A 21,220-nucleotide genomic window follows, 5' to 3' on the forward strand; every position below is an offset into this window, starting at 1 on the left:
AGAGAACACGATCAAAACAGAAGCAGAGAATTCAAATCGTGTGAATTCAAGAATGACATCTGTGAGACTTGTGACAGCAATTACAAAATTGGAGGTTCATTTCCTAATGGTAATTTAAATCCATCATTTTAAATCACCATATTGAGAGATCAAAATATCAAGCAACAGCACATCTGGTTTGATATGGTTTAAAACATTCAGGCATATTTTCCACTCACTGTGGGGCACTTGGGGAAGGTTGAGTGAAAGTTTTTTCAGTAAATGGAAATACTTTCTAAAGTTCCTCATTCCCACCTTAAGCAGACCTTCACTGACTGGCTTCAGAGAGATTAATGCAAGCTACCAGAAATAGTTCCAGGGTTCAATCCCTATGACTGCACATAGCACTTGTGCTGCTGTTTGGAAGATCCACATTTGCTCATTTATCCCTCAACAAGCCAACAAAATGAAAGTACCTAGGCCCAGTACCTAAAAATCCATCCAGGATCACAGGAATCTGCTCCTACCAAATTGGATTCACTGATTCCGAAAGGTAGGTGCCTGGAGCCACTTTTGAAGCTTGGTTTCCCATGACAAAAGCCCGTCTTTAATCACAAAAAATATAAATCTTTCAGCACTTCTAACCTAGCAGCAGGCAAGGCCCTATAAGTGCTGTATTTGCATACAGGCACCGTGAATTTGCTACCTTGGTTTGACCTCCTGCTTCCTAGATGGGCAAGGAGTGGTTAGGCTGCAAAGCAGTGGGATGTGCCTTATCTAGCACTACAGCTAACCCTCTGGGCCAGTGCAAGAACAGTATGAATGCAGTAGACTTTAAAGAGACTCTCCATTCAGCCCTTCTCAGCCAGAAAGAAGTGCCTCAGCACAGAGCCATGAAAAGGGAAAATAAACCAAAGGGTGTGGGAACCGTGTGGTGATGGGGGTGAAGATCCTCAGAAAGGGCCTGCTTAACCTGAAAAAAAGAGACCTGCAGGGACTTGCTTCTCGCTACTAGTGAATCCAAGATGGCAGCCACACACTGTTGGGCATGATTTCATGGTTCCTGAGTTGGCCACATGTTATGCGATAGTACTGTATATGCATTCAATGCAAAGCAAACCAGAAAAGCTTAAATAATGTTAAACTTTTAACACAAGGGGACAAAAGCTGAGAAACTCTGAGTCTATGCTAATTGCCTGTTCCTTTCTCATGCCACTATGGAAAAAATGGAATCTTTGTTTTTCTTAGAATAGAAAATGATCTGTCATGGAAGCTTTGAATGTTTTTGTACCTAAGATATCTCCTTCTGCTCTTCCAGATGAATGAGAAGGTGGGCAGTTTGTTAAAAGTATGTAATAGCAGATTAGGCTTTTGCTGAATACATTCCTGTCTGTTGAGTATAGACATCCATATATTTTTTTAAATCCATTTGATTGGCTGAACTGTAGCTGGTCTGTGATGCAAACACATAGCGAGGGCACGTTCTGCACTTCACTGGAGGAGCCGTGCATTGGTGGGAGCAGAGTGGCGGTGGCAGCTGGGTACCAGGTAGAAGCGCAGGACAAGGATGTCTCAGGGTGGGCAGAACGCAGCATGTGCACTAGCTGACTGCAGAGGGGAGACGTCTCCTAACCGACTTTGCCCACTTGAAGCCCCAGCATTTCGGATGGCATAATAGCTGGTGCTATCTCCTTCTGCTCCCCTCAGCACTAAATAGTTCCTACCTTGCTGCTAGTAGGGAGAGAGGATGGAAGTGACTCCCTGTGTCTGCTTATGCCCCAGTGCAACCATATAGCAGAGGGCAGGAGCTAGCCTTGGTATTGTATCGATTAATGATAAAGAGCATGTGATGTTACACTTTGACGGGCAAAGTAGTTGTGATAAGAATTGGCTAAAACGTTTGCTTTCTACAAACCAAGCTTGAACCTTTTGGAAAGTGTAGGATTGGTTTACTAAAAGAGCACCCCCAGCAGGGCTCTGGAGCCCCTCTCATAGCCTCACCATCCAACTCCTTTCTGATGGATCTCTTTGCCTGGCCTACACTAGCACCTATCCACAGTCCTTCAACTCCCCTCTTATCCTCTTATGACTACCCATTACCTCCTTCAAATGACCACCGGCTATGCTGACCAGTTCAATAGGCATGGCAGGGTCATGAGCCTTTGGACTGGCTAATACCACTAGCAGCAGTAGCTCCTTGCAGGCCCTGTGCCCAGCTGAACACACGGACTCGTACCCTCCTGAGTCCCTTGTACACTCCCCCAGAGCCAGAGCACAATCGAGCCTTATATTTGTTATTTTGCTTTGCAGTCTCTTCACTGGAAAGCAACCAAAGGGAACACTGATAAAAGTTGCTCCCAGAGAAAGGGTATAATGGTGGCTCTTTGCTCTGATCTGCCCTTTTTGTGTGTATAGAACCCGCCAGACTTGATTTAGAATATTCATAGGAGGGGGAGACGGCGAGTAGGAGCTCCACATGTCCAGGAACAGGAGTTATTCTGTGCATGAAGATAGGGTAGAAGCTCTGAGTGAAGATCCACCCTGCAGAATTGAAGGCAAATTTGTCCTCTAAGACTATGTGTCCCATATTTCCATTTCAGACTTTCCAGATAAGTTTTAAGCCTATGAACATAGAAGCTGAGGACACATAAGTGCTGACCCTTCTCTCATGAAGAGTTGATTTGGAAGATGGGTTTCCATGTTTACTCTCTTAGATCAAAGTGCTACAATTGTTAAGTCAGTGGGACATATAGGGCTAGATTCTCCCCTGCATCTGAACTCCACCCAACACAGAGGAATTGGGGGAGCTGTTAGGGAGCAAGTTAGAGCCCCTGAATCTGGCCTGATCCTAGCCAGTCTGCAATGGCTCAGCTCAGGGGCAGGTCTGATTTACATCTCTGACCTAGGATCCCTAGGGGACCCTACACCAGTGGAGGATTTGTTCAGTGCAGCAGACCTCTGCTAGCCTCCTTATCCACCCCAATACTCCCTTGTGCCATGGGTGGGAGGCTGATGCAGGAGCCAGCTCTGCCAGCTTTATTGTAGCAGAGAGTTTCCTTACACCAGGGGAATTCTTCACTGGCTGTTTGCATAATATTAAAATCCCCATTAAAGTAACTAAGAGTTTTGTCTGAAAAAGGGCTGCAGAATTTAGTGCTTCCTGTTCTTGACCTTATTCATGTACCTCACATGGAAGATAGAATTAGATGTAGTGCAGTAAAAATGAGAACTCACCTTTACTCTTACAGTTATTTGGAATCAATACACTCAGTTGACAAAACTCAACATACTGAATACAACTATGAATTCATCCTCATGTACATTTTTCATACTGTGAAACTTTTTAAAAGCTCTTTTATGTCTGTTGTGTGGGAAGGGGGGAATCGTACTGGAATAACTGTCATCATTTAGTGAAAGAACATTTAGTTACTTTTTTGATAGGGTCAAATTCAGCTGCGACATGATATCTACATCCAGGGTATCGTAATGTTTTGCACATGGGACTTTCTTCTCGAGCTTTTTATTATGCCTTTTTCATGTTTTTGTTATGTTTTGACACAAACTGGAGACTCGTGTAAGTGTGAATGGTCCATAATAGAAATGTAATTCTTACACTCCTTGGCCATTGCCTTGTATGTTGAAAAATTGGTTTATCCAAATATGAGCACATTGCCTTATTTCTCTACATACATAGGACTGAACTTTCAACTCAGTTCGTATCTTGTTGTTCATGACAGCCAAGCCTTCGCCATCTCTAATGTTTACAGGCGGTTACACAATAACTCGTCTTTTCTCTTTGATTTTTCAAAAGGGCCTCTGTATAATTTTACCTTTCACATCAAGGTGCAACACTGACAGTATTTGACAGGCTGAGCCTGCCAAAATATTGATTTGCCTAACAGACTTTCACAGTTGGCTTCTATCCTAACTGTCTTCCTGATTTTTTTCCCCTTTCGTAATACAACTAGCCTGCAGTCACTATCAGAAAAATTACACAGATGTTGTTTGTGCAGTCATGTTTTATCAGGAGCATGAATTTCATTAAATTCTGCTTGCTGACATTCAATCATTTGTCACTTAACATGCACCAAATGGTCATATGTCATGGTCACTTCACATTTCCAGTCTTGTCACTTGTACTGTTATTCCTGATTTGTGTAAATGTTCACTTCAGTGTTGGTATCTCTTACTTAACGTCTCTAGCATGTCCCTAGGGACTACTGGTAATAATACTGTTGCTGTTCTGTTACACAATATTAAGAAACACTCAGATTATACCAATCAACGTTGTCTGAGAACATTTTTCTGGCATACTCAGTAAATATTCAAAGAAGAAGCCTGCATATGTTTTTCTTGGTTTCATGGAACCACTCACAATTATATTTGTCCAAGAGGGCCTTCCAGAGCCCACGAGACAGTGAAGAACACCTTTATCCCTGCTCACCCATTGACATTTCCATGTAAGAGATCAGATTACCATTACCACCTCCAGCGTCCTTAGTTCACAGATGCAAATGAAAATCACTTCTAATTAGAAAAATGTGAGACCATTTACTAGAATGAGCCTTACTCCCTTTGGCAACTCTTCTACAAGCGTGCATATGTTACCAGCTCTTCTGTAGCCATGAGTGGCTCTGACTTGCTTGGCTGGGATACAGACAGATGATTATCATGCTCATCTTTTCAAAAATAAAATAAACAATTTTAACACTTTCCAGTGATGTCATTCACAACCTGAGTACCAAACACTGCACTCTGATACCTTTCGTGTCTTTGAATCATAGACATTAGAGATGCACAAGACCTCTTAAATCATATTCCATCCCCGGCCTGTCGATCAGGGATTATCATCTATTATACATATATTAGAGCTTTGATCCAGGCTGTAGTCATTTAAGGGTAGAAATTAGCACAGTCTCATTCCTATGAGGATGATGAAAAAGGACGAAAACACTGAAGTTCACATCAATCTTTTCCAGAGATTTTGCCAAAGACAGCAAAAATTAGGATCACTCCAAAACAATAGAAATATTTACCTACATCATCTAACTTTTCTAATGAGTCATAAAAGATGCTACACTAGAAGCTTGGGACCAGAGCTTTGGGACCAAGTGTTTGGCACTTGGGAAGGTAGGTGCTGCAAAGGCTGTTGGCAAACTTGGTAAGTCCTTGATTCTTGAGCCGCTGCATGTTGGTCCAGTCCTCAGGAGCAACTTACTGCAGCAACAGCCCTGTTCAAAGCAATAACAGCCACCAACAGGTCATTCCAGCAGCCAGGGAATGCCAAACCACAGTAGTGCTTGTCATTCCTCCTTTTCCCCCTTGGCCAACTGCCCTATGATGGAATCCCCGATTAGCCAGTTAGGGTCTGTCTACACTGCAACCAAGAGGTGTGATTGCAGCATGTATAGGCAGACCTAAACTGGCTTTGATCAAGCCAGCTCACTAAAAATAGCATTGAAGCTGTGGCAGCACAAGTGGAGGTCCCATGCAGGATTGGACATGGGCTGCAGGCTGTGGTGACACCATGTCTACAGTGCTATTCTGAATAAGCTTGCTTGATCAAAGCTAGGTTGGGTGTGTCTATACCTGCTGCAATCGCATTACCCCATTGCAGTGTAGCGCTACTCTTAAATCAACTTTAGGCCTGCTTTGGGAATGTGAGCTGTGCAAACCAGCCATCCAGCAGTGGCCAGAATCTGACCCTTGGTCATTGTCCACTTGCAGCTCAACTGTTTAATTTGTATTACAAATGGTGCTAGGTACTTTTTATGTTTTAAGCAATGAATTGTCCTATGTAGGTATCATTCCACGAATAACTGCTCTTCCTGAACTTAACTCTTTTATTTTAGTTTCCATTTGTACCTATTCAAAACATTGAGACTATTTCTGACTAAAAGCATTTTTTGTGAATTTTAAATATGTACCCAGGGACACTATGCAATGTAAATATCTCAAATGTAAAAGAAATTTTAAGAGTGGTAGCTTCGTTCATTACTATGTGGATGAGAAAGGTGTACATGTTTTTAAAATGTGAACAAATGTCTTTTATTAAATGTGATTTATGGGGAGTTTTAACAGTCTGTAAGATAACAGGCCTTCACCATGTTAATTTATCTAAGTAGTCTGGATCCAAAAGGCTGAAGTTGAAAACCTGGTTTGATTTGTATACAAAAAAAGTTAGAAAACATGGAAATAAAGGACTGTACATGAATATCCTGTTTTGGAGTGTCTCTATGGTTACTGTGTCACTAGCTTTCCTGAATTCCATGGAATGTTTCCTTCCCTGGGTTACTGTTGGGTAACACTGTAGATCAGTGGCGGTCAACCTGCGGCCCGTCAGGGTAATCTGCTGGCAGGCCACGAGACAGTTTGTTTACGTTGACCGTTCACAGGCACGGCTGCCAGCAGCTCCCAGTGGCCGCAGTTTGCCATTCCCAGCCAATGGGAGCTGTGGGAAGTGGCAGCCAGCACGTCCCTACGGCCTGTGCCACTTCCCACAGCTCCCATTGACCAGGAACGGTGAACCACGGCCACTGGAAGCTGCAGGTGGCCATGCCTGCGGATGGTCAATGTAAATACTGTCTCGCGGCCCGCCAACGGATTACCCTGATGGGCCATGTCCGAACCTCGGACCGCAGGTTGCCTATCACTGCTATAAATTATTAAAATGTAAAGCACTTTTAAATCTCCAATTCACTTTGTACTAATTATGCTGTTTATTTGCATTTTGCATTTCACTGAGCTTAGCTAATGAAAATAGACCTTCCTCTATTGAATCTGGTTGTTGTACATGGTAATTGTTGCTGACAGCAGGAAGATGTTGAAATCCAAATTAAAATGTTGCCATTTAAATAGTTAAAATTTAAAAAACATATCCATCGGTATCAGCTTTTCTAAAACCCTTAAAAAAAACCTCAAGTGTGAGCCAACATAACATGACAGGGTACCTCCACTGTGGAAAGGAATCAAGTCTTTGAGATATGTCTGAGCTATGCGAGTTGGTCATCTATCATGGAGCCTGATCCTGCACCATTTAAGTGAATGGGAGTTTTGTCATTGGCTTCAATGGGAATAGGATCAGGTCCATAGATCCTTCCTTCCTAATAAGTATTCCCTTCCCTTTGTTCTACTCCTGAGATGGTGGATTTCACAGACCATCACCTGCTGAAGACTGCCTAAAGTCACAACTTAGCCTCTAGCTGCGCTCACTCCTCCCAAGACTAAGCTTATTTGACCTACAAGTAATAAAAACTAACCCACCCCATTCCACTCCACTCAGAAACATGTGTGCGTGTGTATTTACACACACACACACACACACACACACTTGCAGATAATTGGCTGCTTCTCTGAGGTAAATTAGTCCATTTTTTTCTGTACAGAATATTTTTAGCCATATTGGCCTTTGACAGAAAGAGAATAAATTCCATGACTTTTATTCAAAGGCAAGTGTCAAGGAGATTGAATGGCGAGGTAGGGAACTGTTAAGATCAAGGGGACAGATTTCAAAGGCACTTAGGCCTCTAAAGGTGTAGGTAGTTGCCTAGTGGGATTTTCAAAACCATCTCAGTAGGTAAGGCACCTAAATCCCATTGACTTCAGTGAGACCTAGGTACCTAACCTCATTATGTGCTTTTGAAAATCCTACTATGTGCCTATCTGCATCTTTAGCCTCCAAAGTGCCTTTGAAAATCTGGCCTTTAAGTGACTGATTTCAAATAAGGCTCAAGCAATTCGAGTACTGATCATCAAAATCACATTGCAGCCAGTGTTTCCCACCCTCCACACTCATCCTCATCCCAAGAAGAGTCCACCTTTCACTTTTAGGCTACCCATTCTAATCCAGCCCCAGATTGACAATCGTTGAAATTCATGACTATTTTGATGGCTGTTTGGTGGCCACATGAAATGAATTGTGTTCTCGTTCCAGCTTCTGGTCAAGAAGTATCTAGGTCATAAAATCACCAGCACAATTGGTTCTAATTGTCACCTTTATGATTGTTTCAACAGCAATTTCTAGTTTGAATGGTCCTGAAGCTGGAATTACCTTCCCAACAGTAGAGACAGTCCCTCCAGGACAGGATTGAGACACATTGGTGAGGCAATGTGGGGAAACTTGCATTGCTTATGTCCATGCTGTACCTGTTCAGTGGATAATCAGCTTCATTCTCCAGGGGTGTTTATCTAGCATCTTTCATACGCCAGTTAATTAACTCTCAATTGGTGAACTTGATGGGGTCTGATTCTTCAGAAATGCTTTTCAACCACAACTTCAGAAGTCAATGGAAGTTACAGGTGCTCAGCACCACTGCAAGTCAGGCCCACAAATGAAATACTTTTTAAAGAAAATAAGTAATTCTCACTTGAATGTCCAGGAATGGAGTCTGGTTTATTTTATTTTTTTAATAAAACAGCAATACAACTTCATAAGAGCTAACCACTTGGGTTTTCACAAATCAACGAGCAAATAAACAAGGCTGAATAATACAATGAGCACTGTGTTTTGTTTGTACAATGAAGAATTGTCTTTTTTTTTGTTGTTGTTGCATATAGCCAATACATAATTGCCTTTTATGTAGGACAAAAAATTCAAAACAATATTTGGTGCTGCTGAAAACGTAAAACTAGTTATTAAAAGAGCCATTATTCTAGCAGGTATGGTAGATTCCCCTGTCTAACACTGAGTTCCAACTTCCTTTCTAACCTCTTCTCTCACTCTTGTTCTGTTGCTGACCACTTTCCCAAACAAATTCCTTCTGGGATGAAATTTGCCAAGCCTGTTTCAGCCCAAGATGAATTTTTCTTTAAAACATTTGAACAGTGTCAGCTCATGCATACTGTAGTTATTCAAGAGTTTACAAATATACTGAAATGTGCTCAGGCAACTTAAAACAGCTGATGCTTCAAATGTGCCTGGTTTTGAAAATCTCACTAAGATCTGAGATTTAAGCTGCGTTTAAAGAATATTGAGTATTTTTAAAACTGATAAGAAATGTTGTGAGAAAAACTTGGATCCAAAATGGCAGCATTTGAAGAGTACTGACTTTCAGTGTTGTGGGTTTTATCAGGTAGACAGACAGACACAAACACATGATATGTGCCATATATATGTATGTGTATAAAATGCTGACCTCTAATTTGTATGGTACAGTATCTATGCAATTATCTAATTTACCAGTAACTGATGGAAGATTCACAAAAGATACATATGAGCTGTCTGGATATTAATTGCCACAGCTGCTCATGGATAAATTAACCATTCACGTCATGTTTAGCCAGCATGCTTTCTTTTCTCCCCCCCCCTCCCCCCCCCCCCTTTTTTTTTTTTTTTTTTTTTTTTGGAGAGAGAGAGAGAGAGAGAATTCACGTAAGCTCTGAATTGAAAACAATTACATCTCCTCCCACAGTAGCTGATGATACTCTGGCTACAGCTGACACAGGCTACTAAGGAAGGAATTTTATTACGAAGTGATGCTCTGGGAAAGGGGAAAAGATACTTGCCAAAAAGCGGCTGCTTTTAGTTACTGGAGATATTCTCATATAGCGTAAAATTATGTTAACTTTTTTTGTATTCATTTTATATTTAACTTAATCATATTAACTAAAATATATGGACTGAAACAAAAATATCTATTACTGTAATGAAACCATTTAGTGCAGATCTGAAGTAATATATTATTCTCTATTTCCTAAAGATTCAGAATATATCAACCCAAGAATGAGTTTAATTGAAACATGAACATTTTAACAGCAAATGCCAACATTTACAAAATGAATTATATATGGTGCCAGCCATTCAGACTCAAAAATTAAGAGGTGCCCTCAGATGATACTAATGGTATTAGATACTGGATGTAACTGTTTGTAATTACACCAGTGCATTCCAGATTAAATATATATATTAAGGAGCACTACCAGGGTGTGGGCCAGAGGAGGAACCTTTGTGGATTTATTGCTTTGTCAAATGAAACATTATGTGCTTATTTTCTGTTAATCTATATTTACATGTTTATGCAATTAGCCCTTTATTCCATCAGCACAAAGTGGAAATGGACTGGTGACAGCACAAGGCGGCTTTAGTGCACCGTAAGACACCAACATAAACAGATTTCAAAACAGAGAGCATTGCTGTTGCAAACAGTTGTCTCTTTTATTATCGTTACTGCACTCTCTAGTTTTACTGGAACTGTTCTGCTGCCAACTAATTACCAGAATGGCAAATAGCATGGGTCATTTTCTGCTGTGTGCAGCTACAGAATTTCCAATTAGTTCAAAAATTTCTATTGCCTGAATCTTGTTACAAGAAAAGGATGGGGGAGATGGGGATGGATAAACTTTAAATCAGGTTGTATTATATTTAGCAAACTGTTGTTTTTATTTTTCTCCTGTGGATGCTTCTGTATGATTTCAAAATGAAATACAGAGGTTAAATTTTCACAGTGTATTATGAAATTACATACAAAAAGGATATAATGATGACTTGATATGACATGAAGCGATACGTCTTGAAAAAACAAAATGAACTCTCAGCTTAGGCAAATTCCCCACCTCAGTTTATAAATGCATCATGGACTCAAATTCATCAATTCTTTGTTTAGTGTTTCCTTTTCTGATCTTGCGATAGGAGATTGTATTGTATCTAGAATAACTATGTCTGGAGATATCATTTTTTTTCCCTGAGCCTGGCTGCTCCTCAGGTTTCTCCGCCTGGAAGTTAAAACTGGGGCTGGTAGGAGGGCATTCCTCCCTGTCATTTTCTTGCTTCTTTAAAGGAGACTCCCCACCATTTTCTTTCTTGCTTTCTATCAGCTGCACTTCCTCCTCCTCCTCCTCTTCCACATTCTCTCTTTCTAATTGTGTATCAGCTTTAATTTGCTCCTTGGGTTCAAGCATCCGCGCTTCTTCCTGGGCTCCTGCTGTTTGGAACTCCTTGGCCTCATTAGCATGAGTAGCTGTTTCTTCCTGAGGTTGCTCTGTGTTCCTTTCCTCCTGTCTAGTTATTTCACATTCTTTGGTGCTTACAGGTATAATCTCCTCACAGGGCCCTGTAGCAAAAACCAATTAGTTTCGGATAAAGTATGGGACGGGGGATTTCTTATGCTGCAATATGTTAAAGTTGCATTTGAATTTTAGTCTGGATTCCATAGCTCACATATGCAGATCCCCACCACCATGAAAGTACAGGATAAACTGAGCAACCATTTTCCAGAACAGGACTATGCGTCAGGAGCTAACTATATCTTGAGGCTGGATTTTCTATCACCATGAACACTCAGATATGCCGCCACGCCTTCTTTGTTTATACCAACCTGCCCATTGGTGGATTTTGTATCTAGAATAACTATTTGTACCAATTTGTGTTTTTTACCAGTAGCCTCCTCTATACCATCTATCACACATCCACCATCTGTCCTTGAAAAGGAGAGGGAGTGTGGTAGCACATGGGCCTGGGAGTCAGGGAGACCTAGAATCTATTCCTGGACCTGCTCTGTGATGTTAGGTGAGTCGCTGTGCCACTGCTGCCCTTCCAATCCTTTGTCTGTTTAAACTGGAAACTTTTGGGGCAGGAACTGTCGCTCTCATCATGTGTTTTTACAACACCTAAGCAGCATGGGGCTCTGATAATGGTTGGGGTCTCAGTACTGTAATGCAAATCATAACAACTTCCTTCTTCAAGGAGTGGTGTTTGTTTGTACACACCTGAGTACTACTATCTAGTTAAAATAAATAAACCACAAGGTTCAACCCCCCAACTGCATGCAGTATTCTCCCAAGTAACCTTGTGTTCATATTGTCTTCAATCACTTCAAACCCCAGCCCCTTCTGTCCTATTGTCTCCTCCTAGTCTCAGTTTAGAGCCTGATTCTGAAAATTGTTATTACTAGGTATTAGAGCTCCCAGGCATAACTCATTGGCATGAATGGTACCACAGCCAGAATTGGGCCCTTCAATTGTAAATTCTTTAGGGCACAGATCACGACCTTACTTGTTTTGCAAAGTGCCATGCACATCTATAGCATTATAGATGTGATAAATAATATCAATTTGTGCACCTTCATGATGCTGGAAAGTGATGGCTTGTGACATAATGTGAAAGCAAATCTAAATATAGTGAATGTTTTGCCAAGGTTCGTTATGGCTAATGTAAATAATCAGTCTTAATGCAATGTGAAGGTCCTGAAATCAAGCTCTCAAAAGTCAGGAAATGCCAAAAAGTCAGGAAATTGGAAAGGTGTCATGGGCCATGGTTTCTCTTTCAATGTCAACACGGTCACAATCTTAGAGTCAAATGATGGCTAGGCTCCTGCATGGGGGTGGTGGGTGAGAAAGGGCACAGGGAGCCTTTCTACCCTCTCGCTAAGATGGGCATGCTGGCCTGCCATCTCCTTCCAAGAGTGCAAGGAACTAATGCAGCCCATGCTCTTATGATGCAATCTTGTGCCATTAATATTGCATTAACAAAGTGTGTATGGGGCAGAGGGAGGATTGCTGGACTTGTTTGGACTGGAGGTATCGGGGGGGAGTTGTTTTGCTTTTTTGCATGTTGATCTTTTCTGTAAAAATAATTCCAGAGCTATTTGTGGCTTGAGCTGCCAAGCTCGACAGGCTTCATCAGCTAAGCTAGCACCTCAATTATCTTGAGCATAGTTAACCATAACTCTTCGGGGTAGAGTCACAAAAAGACTTGGGTGCCTAACTGCCAGTTCAGACTCCTAAATCCCAGATTTGGGGGCTACTGGTATTCACAAAAACCCAGCTCAGCTGCCACCTAACCCTGTAAGCACCTATACTCACTCAGCACCTACATTTCAACCGTACAAATTCCTAGGTGCCTAAATTTCTGTCTCGGGGCATGCGCACTGCTGCCTAGGTCTAGGCATCTGAACGCCTAAGCTCCAATGTGATTCACAAACTGAGGGAAGATAGGTGCTCCACCGCCTAGCCTATCTGTAGGGCCCGATCCAGTAGGCATGCTCAGACGCTGCCTAACTCCACTCAAAATGGCTGAAGTAGGACCACCTCTCTCATAACTTTTAGCCCAGAGGTAAGGTTACTCACCTGGCTTGTGGGAGAACTCTGGTTCAAGTCCTCCCTCTGCCTGATGAGGAGAACAGGATTTGAACAGGAATTTGTCACCTCTCACATGAGTTCCTCAACCACTGGGCTATGGGATATTCTGATGGGGGCAGCCTCAGCCTCCCCAGTTGAAGCTATTTCACGTTGACTAAATACTTAAAGTGTCAGTGGGCCAAAGAGCAAAGGTGAGAATGATTTGATGGCCTGGTGCGTAGGGCACTCACTTAGGAGGTGGGAGACTCAGTGTCCAGTCCCCTCACTCCAAATTATTTCGCCAAAGAGGAACAGCTTCACTACACAGCTAACGCCTGCTTGCTGTGTTCCCATCCTCCATTATTCAGATAACAACCCCCTTAGTCTATTCCACTGGACATTATATGCAGCAAACCAGACAGGGTTTCCAAGATAGCTGAACATGGAACCAGTGTAACATCACTTCCTTGCACAGTTGTTTGCCTCCACAGAGAGAAGGTTCTACCTGCTTCTCCTGCAAAGTGTGTCACTCCACTCCTGGATCAAGAGTTACAAATGTGCTATAAATTCCCTCACCCACAACAAAGAGGTTGGCTCTCCTTACAAGCTCAACAACATCTTGCTCAAACACTATTAAGCCTATTGAGTTTGCAATCTCTTCCTGCTTCTGCAAATGAGCTTGTAAATTCCTGTAACCAAACAACTTTGCTGTGAGTGTTTTTTTAAAACCACAATATTTTTATGTGCGCACAACTAACAGCTCACCAGAATTTTCTGCTGCACATGCTCAGTCCTGTATATTCAAACCTTTAGGATTTTGTTTTAAAACCATTCCCCCTCAATACAGGCCAGATTGTGATATCCTTACTCGTGTTGAGTACACTACATGGCGAGTATCCCCAATAATGAGACTCACTGAAGAGAAAGATGTTAGGCAATGTGAGTAAGGGATAACAATCCGGCCCTAAGGGCCAGATTCTCCTCTGCATTCCTGTTCTACTCAGTTTAGGGAAGTAGGGGAGGAGAAAGTTTAGGGAAAGAGTTATGACTCCCTAATCCTGTGGGTTGGTCTACAATGACACAGTCATAAGTTAGAGTCACCTCAGGGTTTATACCATTTAAATCTTTGGCATGGGACACTCAGCCAATAGAGAATCAGAAAGTTATGTTCTTGATTGTTCTCGCCATTCTCGAGGAGGCACAGCAAAGATTTTATCCCATGAGTCATAACAGACCATTGTTCAGTAGATCCAGGATATTTTATCTCTTCAGTTCTGGATGTGTTACTGACAGACCAGACAGCATGGCATTCTAATCCTTGATTCTGTCAGACAATGAAGCTTAAAAGGATTGAACACTGTTTCCCTTGTGGCCAGCTGTGGTGGTTTAAGGCAGGATGTGGGTCTCCAATTTGAAAGGGGGCTTTGCCATCTGGAAGAGACAGACAGCATCCTACATCTTCAGGAGTGGGCTCATACTGCACATCCCTGGGCTGCATCAACTGGTTTTTATTTCATTCCCTCACCTAAGGGCAAGCACAGCATGCTGCATACCAATCAGCTCAGCACAAAGACTTAGCAGCATTTTGTAGCAAGTAGGCTTTTTCCTACCCTGTGAGAGGCTGTAGGAAAGCACAGTGAGACCCCAGAAGCATGGAATCAAGCAGGAGTCCATCCTAGCATTCTAGGAAATTTTGGTATTTCTAGGCCCCATTAACTCATACTCTACTATTGCAACAGAGGGTCCTGTGGCACCTTTAAGACTAACAGAAGTATTGGGAGCATAAGCTTTCGTGGGTAAGAACCTCACTTCTTCAGACTTGCATCTGAAGAAGTGAGGTTCTTACCCACGAAAGCTTATGCTCCCAATACTTCTGTTAGTCTTAAAGGTGCCACAGGACCCTCTGTTGCTTTTTACAGATTCAGACTAACACGGCTACCCCTCTGATACTCTACTATTGGTTATCAGCACTTTAGCCTTCATCCATTCATAAGAGTAAGACCCTTCCAGGATAATAGGGTGACCAGACAGCAAATGTGAAAAATCAGGACGGGAGTGGGGGGTAATAGGAGCCCATATAAGAAAAAGACCCCAAAATCGGGACTGTCCCTATAAAATCGGGACATCTGGTCACCCTACAGGATAATGAGATCCAATTAAAAACATTGGAACAGAACTGCAATAACTTAGACAATGTTTTCATCATGGTATCAATGAGAGCAGACAGGCATTTTTCCAAATGTAATTTGTTTAAAAAAAGAAACTTAAAAAACAGAAGAAAAAAAAAAGACTAAAAAGACAAGAAAAGTGGGAGTTGTGGGAATAACCTGCTGGTTTGAGTTTTTGGAATTAAAATGAATTTTAAATGAACTGGATTTATATAAGTGAACATACAATTTGTTAATCTCTCCTTAGGAAATGATGAGTCATCATATGTTCACTTGTTTAGTGCAGACAATTGGTTCATCTACTCTGGTTTCTAACAGTAATTGCATCATTGCCTACACTTGATGCCTCAAGGGAAGAAAAACCTCAAGAAACACGATTTTTGTATTTTGCCATTAGGGGAACCCCCACGCTAATCCCCACTCTAAATCAGTGTATGCCCTGAAATATGAGACATTTTCTCTCAAAGAATCAGCAGAAATCAGAAGATGGAGACATATTAGGTCATCTAAACCATACAATTCTGCCAGAGAAGGATTAGTCCCTAGAACTAAGGTAATGGAGCTTTCTGTAGGAAAATATTCTACAGTCTAATAGATTTAATCTTTGGGACATTTTGCCTGATATTTAAAGTGATCTTATTTAGCTCCAAATATATGGTATTTGTATGTTTTTGTTATTTTTCCAATGCAAAACAGATATTACTAAAATCTGTGATCCTTACACCCATGAGAGGGAAATAAAAGATTTTCAAGAAAAAGGAAAATGAGTCCCAAGTTTCAGTGAGCTGTTCACTTAAGATTCAGCCTATCCTTCATTCATTCATTAAATGTGAGACATAAAGCTAAAATTAAATCTCAATTAAGCACTGGTTTCTGTGTGCTGAAAGCCTCAATAACCTGGCTTTGAGGAGCTTTCAGCAAAGAAATAAGTTTTAATTAACATTGCCTTTTTCCCCCCTCTGTGAAACCTTCTTGCTCCAATGGCCACAATTAAAAAGTGGGCATTTGCTAACAATTACCACAGGGTGGTATCTGAGATACACTATCACACTTGCCCTTTATAATTAGAATAAGAAGCTATGTGGTAACTATGTGGTGTCAGTTACCAAATGTTGATATTTTAATAGTACCACTGTTCTTCCTCTTTATGGTTCTGAGAAGATGTAACAGTATCATAAATACCAGGAATCTCATTAAAATTTGTGCAATCCATAGTATTGTGAAGTCCCAGAATGATACATTCTGAGATATCATCAGTGAACCAGGAAGTTCTGAAAGAATTTCAGAGGAGGGAAGATAGAATAAAGAAGAGGCTAGTTTAAAGTTATTTCTGTGCTGAATGCCTCCTCCCCACCCCAGCCCCCAGCCTTGTGAAGGTGGACAATCAGTTCAGAAAGGAGTTATGAGGACTGATGATTTCCCCATTGTTGTTGCCCTATAAAGGTGACAAAGAGTTGGGAGCTACTGGAAAATGTATCATTCGTGCACTGTCTTTTGCCATTAGGGCTTTCAATGGGATGGTGGTAGATGGACTCAGTGAGAATCTGAAATAAAGGGGAACTGCAAAGTGAATATCATCATTGTGTTTGTTCCATTTAGTGTTGAAAGATGGCCTCAACTCATGATCTCACACTATTAATGCCCCTCCTCCCCCACTTCCCTTGTTTTGCCAGAGACTTTGGCAAGATTTTTGGAGGACCTAGATTGGTGATATCAAAGGAAGCTGACACCTCAGCAGATGGTCTCACAGCTAATTAGGAATGGGATGTTGAAGCTTGCTCATCCCCTTCCACCTCAATATCCCTGCCCCCTCAGTTGAGATGGGAGAGCTGCAACTCAGTTTCAGCCTTGTAGGAGGTAACGCTCATTGGAGGCAGTGTAACTGGACTGGAAGTTAGGAGATCTACTTTCGATTCTACTTTTGATTTCCAGCTCCACTGCTGACCTGATGTGTGAATTTGTGCAAGTCGCTTCACATTTCTGCACCTCTTTTTCTCTTCCCACCCTTTGTCTGTCTTGTTACTTAGACTGCAGGCTCTTCAGGGCAAGCTGTCACTCACCATGCATTTATACAGTATCTAACTTAATGGGAGCCTTATCACAGCTGGGACCTTTAGGTACCACTGTAATACAAAAAATAATTAATAATCCCACCATCCAGGCCCTCCAGAGATCTTACCCAAAATTGTCCCTCCACCAAAAAAAGAAGGTAGTCAAGATCTGATATTTCTAAAGTAATAAAACAAACAGGAAAATAAACTTTCGATTATAAAAATAATCAGAGTTGGATTTCCTGCCGTGCAGAGAGCAGGGAAGTAGAAAATACTGACCCACCAGAAGAATGAAGAAAGACCTAAAGGAGGTTTCCATGACTGCCAGGAAAATAGCTAAAGATCTTGGGGGAATGACTAAAAAGGACAGTGGAAACTGAAACAAGATAAGAGGATTGTTATGGGTGGATGGGGGAAGAAGAGGAATTTAATTGTGTGGTGAAAGTGTCCTTGCCTTGGGAAAGAGCTGTTAGAAGAGCCAATGCAACCGGGGTAGGTATTCTACAAGTGGCTCATTTGGGGCCCAATCCTGTTCTTATTGAAATCTATTGGTGTTTTGCCATTGAGGTCAATGGGAGAATGATCAGGCCCTTATTGGGAACCAGGATTCTAGCAAGCCTTGGGAATAAACTATACAGTGAGGGAGGCAAAGCAGGCCCATTAGACCAGTTTTCCAACTATCTCACCCTCTCCCTACACTGTATTTTTACAGCGCAACAGTGACATCCAGTCGCCAGCTGGATTAATCACAGGTGGTTTGTATATTCCCTCAAGACATATTCTATACTTGCTTCTCCCATTCAAAGGTGGCAGACTACATTTAGATGGGTATCTCCTATTTGTCCTATTTGGCACATCTCTATTTTAAATGACGCTTTAATGTTGCAACAAATGATCTATTCAACATTTTGCCTGTGGGGTCCTAAGTATTAATTAGGCTAAATTGGTTAGGTACTAAAAAGCTGCCTGCAATTTAGAGATAAAGTGCTTGTGGCCAGGCGTTGGGGAGAGGGGAGTCTGTGAAAGATTACTTACTAGGTTTTATTGTACACTTGTAAGGCAATACCGTTGGAATATAGATGTCACTTTAAGAAGGAAAAGCCTCCATCATGATTTATTTTCTCAAACCTATGGAGCTTCTATGAAATATAATGTAGCCACTGATAAATGTTTATATATTGTTCCTTTCCTTAATCAAAGCAAATGTAATTATCCTCAGATTCTGAGGATACCATATTTGGTAGTATTTATACAGCTCTTCTGCACCTATCCCTGAAAGTTCCATATAGTAATTCTCTTTGTTCACATGACTTTAACATTGAAATATTTTTCACACTTGAATCAGAGTTATTTTTCTGTATTTTTCTAAATAGATCTATGCTGCATTTGAGGAGGTGGTTACTATTCATGTGCAAGCTAGTATGGTAAGAGCTGGAGATACTACATGAATGATATTACAGTCAGATGGGCTTATGAAAAAGAAAGGTAACTATAGCAATCCCTTCTCTAAACAGATACGCTAATAATCAGATACGCTAATTCAGGCACGTTGTACCTTGCAGTACCAGTGATGTTTTCTAAGGTTCAACAGTGCTATAAATCATGAGTGACTTACTGCTCATTGCAGAATTAGAATTTGGATAAATTTCCTATCTTGTTATTTAGAAAAATAAATACCCATGCAATTGTTCTCTTCAAAAGTCATCCCTATGTTCATATGGTCAGCAAAATACCATACATCAGACAGCATTTCTCATTACCTTCTCTTGATTTTTCTTCATCAGTTCTTGTGTTCTCGGAAGGGATGTCAGCTGATCCCTCCTCTAGAGTTGCATTGTTTTCCTCTTGTTTTTCTTTAGAAGACACAAGACAGTGAGAAAGTGACTAATGACAGGAGTTAGTAATGATGATGATGACTAGTTTTCATAGTTACATACTGTCACCTGTATATGATAAGTGGGAACTAAAAACTGCTTATCTCTTGAGCTCTTACTACATCTTGCCGTGCTTGTAGCAATACTGTAGACAGCTAATAATTTCTCTTTCTCGTTTCCATTCCTTGTTAGTTCAAATTTATATCTGATTGTGAATCACCTCTTATCCTGGTTTAGGTCTATTCATGTGTGTGGAGTTTCTGATAACATGTAAATTACATTCTATTATTCATTATGCTATATGTAAAATAAAGGATTGGGTTTTCTTCCCAAACAAATTGAAAAGAGGCAGTATTGTACTTTACCTTCGCATTGCTTCTCCCCATCGAGAGCACCACATATTGTGTTGTCCTCTACTAAATTCTTGTTATCCTCTTGATTTTCCTTTTTAAGTGGAGCTTCAGGACTGGTTTCTGCATTTTCACATGGAACTGTCCCAACAGATTTTGCTATTTCATCAATAATATCAATGACCTGCAGCTGAGTTTTTTCAGGTGGTACATTCCCATTGTACTCAAGTATGCTAGATGTAATTGGGACTTCTTCGGTCATGATTACTGTAGTGTCCAATTAATTCCTTTGGGTCGTACACTTCCACTGAAGTCCCAGTATCCTACAACCACTGCAGAAAAAATAAGCTATACACCTTATTACCTTTCTCACTGTTCTGCCTCCCCCCCTCGAATAGTCAACAAGCTTCTCTTCTTCTGAAGGCGTTGTAGCAAAACAGAGAACAGAGAGTAACAATGTCAGGATTTGTCTAGGATTTGCCAGCAGTCCCCTTCTACAAAACTATCCAATCAGCACCTTGCTTGTTGCTTAGAGTCTTCCAGTTGCATAATTAAATGCACCATTTTAATTTACATAAACAAACAATCTGAAGCAACAAAGCTTTTGTGCTGGCATGCAGAGCGGGTCTTTCAGCATGTCAGCCCCATGGTAATAAACAGAGATTTTGTACTCTTGTCACAATGGCTCTTTGTGCGTTCGCCTTGTAACAGGAGCAACAATTGTTCTAAATCTTTAAGCCATAGTGAGTGACCACCTTTATACATATTAGTTATGTGTAACCAGCTTAACATTCCCAACCAGGTTTATGTTCTGGTAAACCTTGAAATACTGTTGGTCAGACAATGGCTTCATTTTCTATTTGGTAAGAAATAAACTAGCTTGTTTAATAAGTGCACATATTTTGCATACAATACAGTATAATGCCACTTTCTTTAGTACAGCATCACTCAGGCCAACTGTGTCCAAAAATGCTTTACAGAGATAGGGCTAAACCATGAGAGGTGCTGAGCACCTGCCACGGGCATTTAATTCAGTGGAAGCTGCAAGCCCTCAGCATCTTTCAAGATTTTGCACTTAGAAATAAGACCAGAGAATTAAAATGAAAAATAACAACAGCAGGACAGGCACGAGGGACAGGAACATTTTGAGATGAGTTTTGAAATGAGAAGGTGAGTTGATGAGGCGGAGAGCTCCAGATGACAGGATATTTCTAAGTGTTACCATGTGTAGTAGAAAAACTTCCAGTAGAATGAAGATAAAGTCTCAGCAAACTGCGTGGCTCACAGTATAACATATCAGTGTTTCCCCATTTTACCAATCCAAGTTTTAGTCCCAGCAATAATAATATTCCCTATGTTAAAGGAACATAATAGGGGCAGTGGCATGAGACTAATACGTACATCACTGATTATCAACCTGACCTACAAGCTAACTGAGTTTGAGAAACTTTTTCTAAGGTACAGTACTCACAAAGAATGAGTGAACTCATTGCTGTAGTTCACTGGGAAGCAGTTGGCTGGACCTGAGTGTCAGAGGCATTTTCTGCCCATAGCTGAACTTGTCCTCACAGTCTCTTCCACAAGCCTAGCATCTGAAGCCAAGTTTACGTAAGAATGAAATCTTCTGCTTTAAATATCTTTTCATGTCAGTACTATTATACCCTGACACCCCAATATTCACCACTGTCATGTAATTAGGATATGTCTTATACAAAGTATGCCTTGTGAGGTGTCATTCTAAAAGT

At 41.1% G+C, this 21,220-nt stretch overlaps 1 protein-coding gene across 1 annotated transcript; it reads right to left on the reverse strand.

The window, feature by feature from the left end:
* Positions 1–10,536: 10,536 nt before the first annotated feature.
* Positions 10,537–19,737, reverse strand: ERMN (ermin). Its single transcript, XM_065413843.1, has 3 exons — positions 19,491–19,737; positions 19,012–19,104; positions 10,537–11,027 (listed from the first exon to the last, which is right to left on the reverse strand). The coding sequence occupies exons 1-3, from the start codon at positions 19,735–19,737 to the stop codon at positions 10,537–10,539; spliced, it is 831 nt and encodes a 276-aa protein (XP_065269915.1).
* Between the last annotated feature and the right edge of the window lie 1,483 nt (positions 19,738–21,220).

This window comes from Emys orbicularis, chromosome 11, assembly GCF_028017835.1.
Source record: "Emys orbicularis isolate rEmyOrb1 chromosome 11, rEmyOrb1.hap1, whole genome shotgun sequence".
In the NCBI taxonomy this organism is placed as follows: Eukaryota; Metazoa; Chordata; order Testudines; family Emydidae; genus Emys; species Emys orbicularis.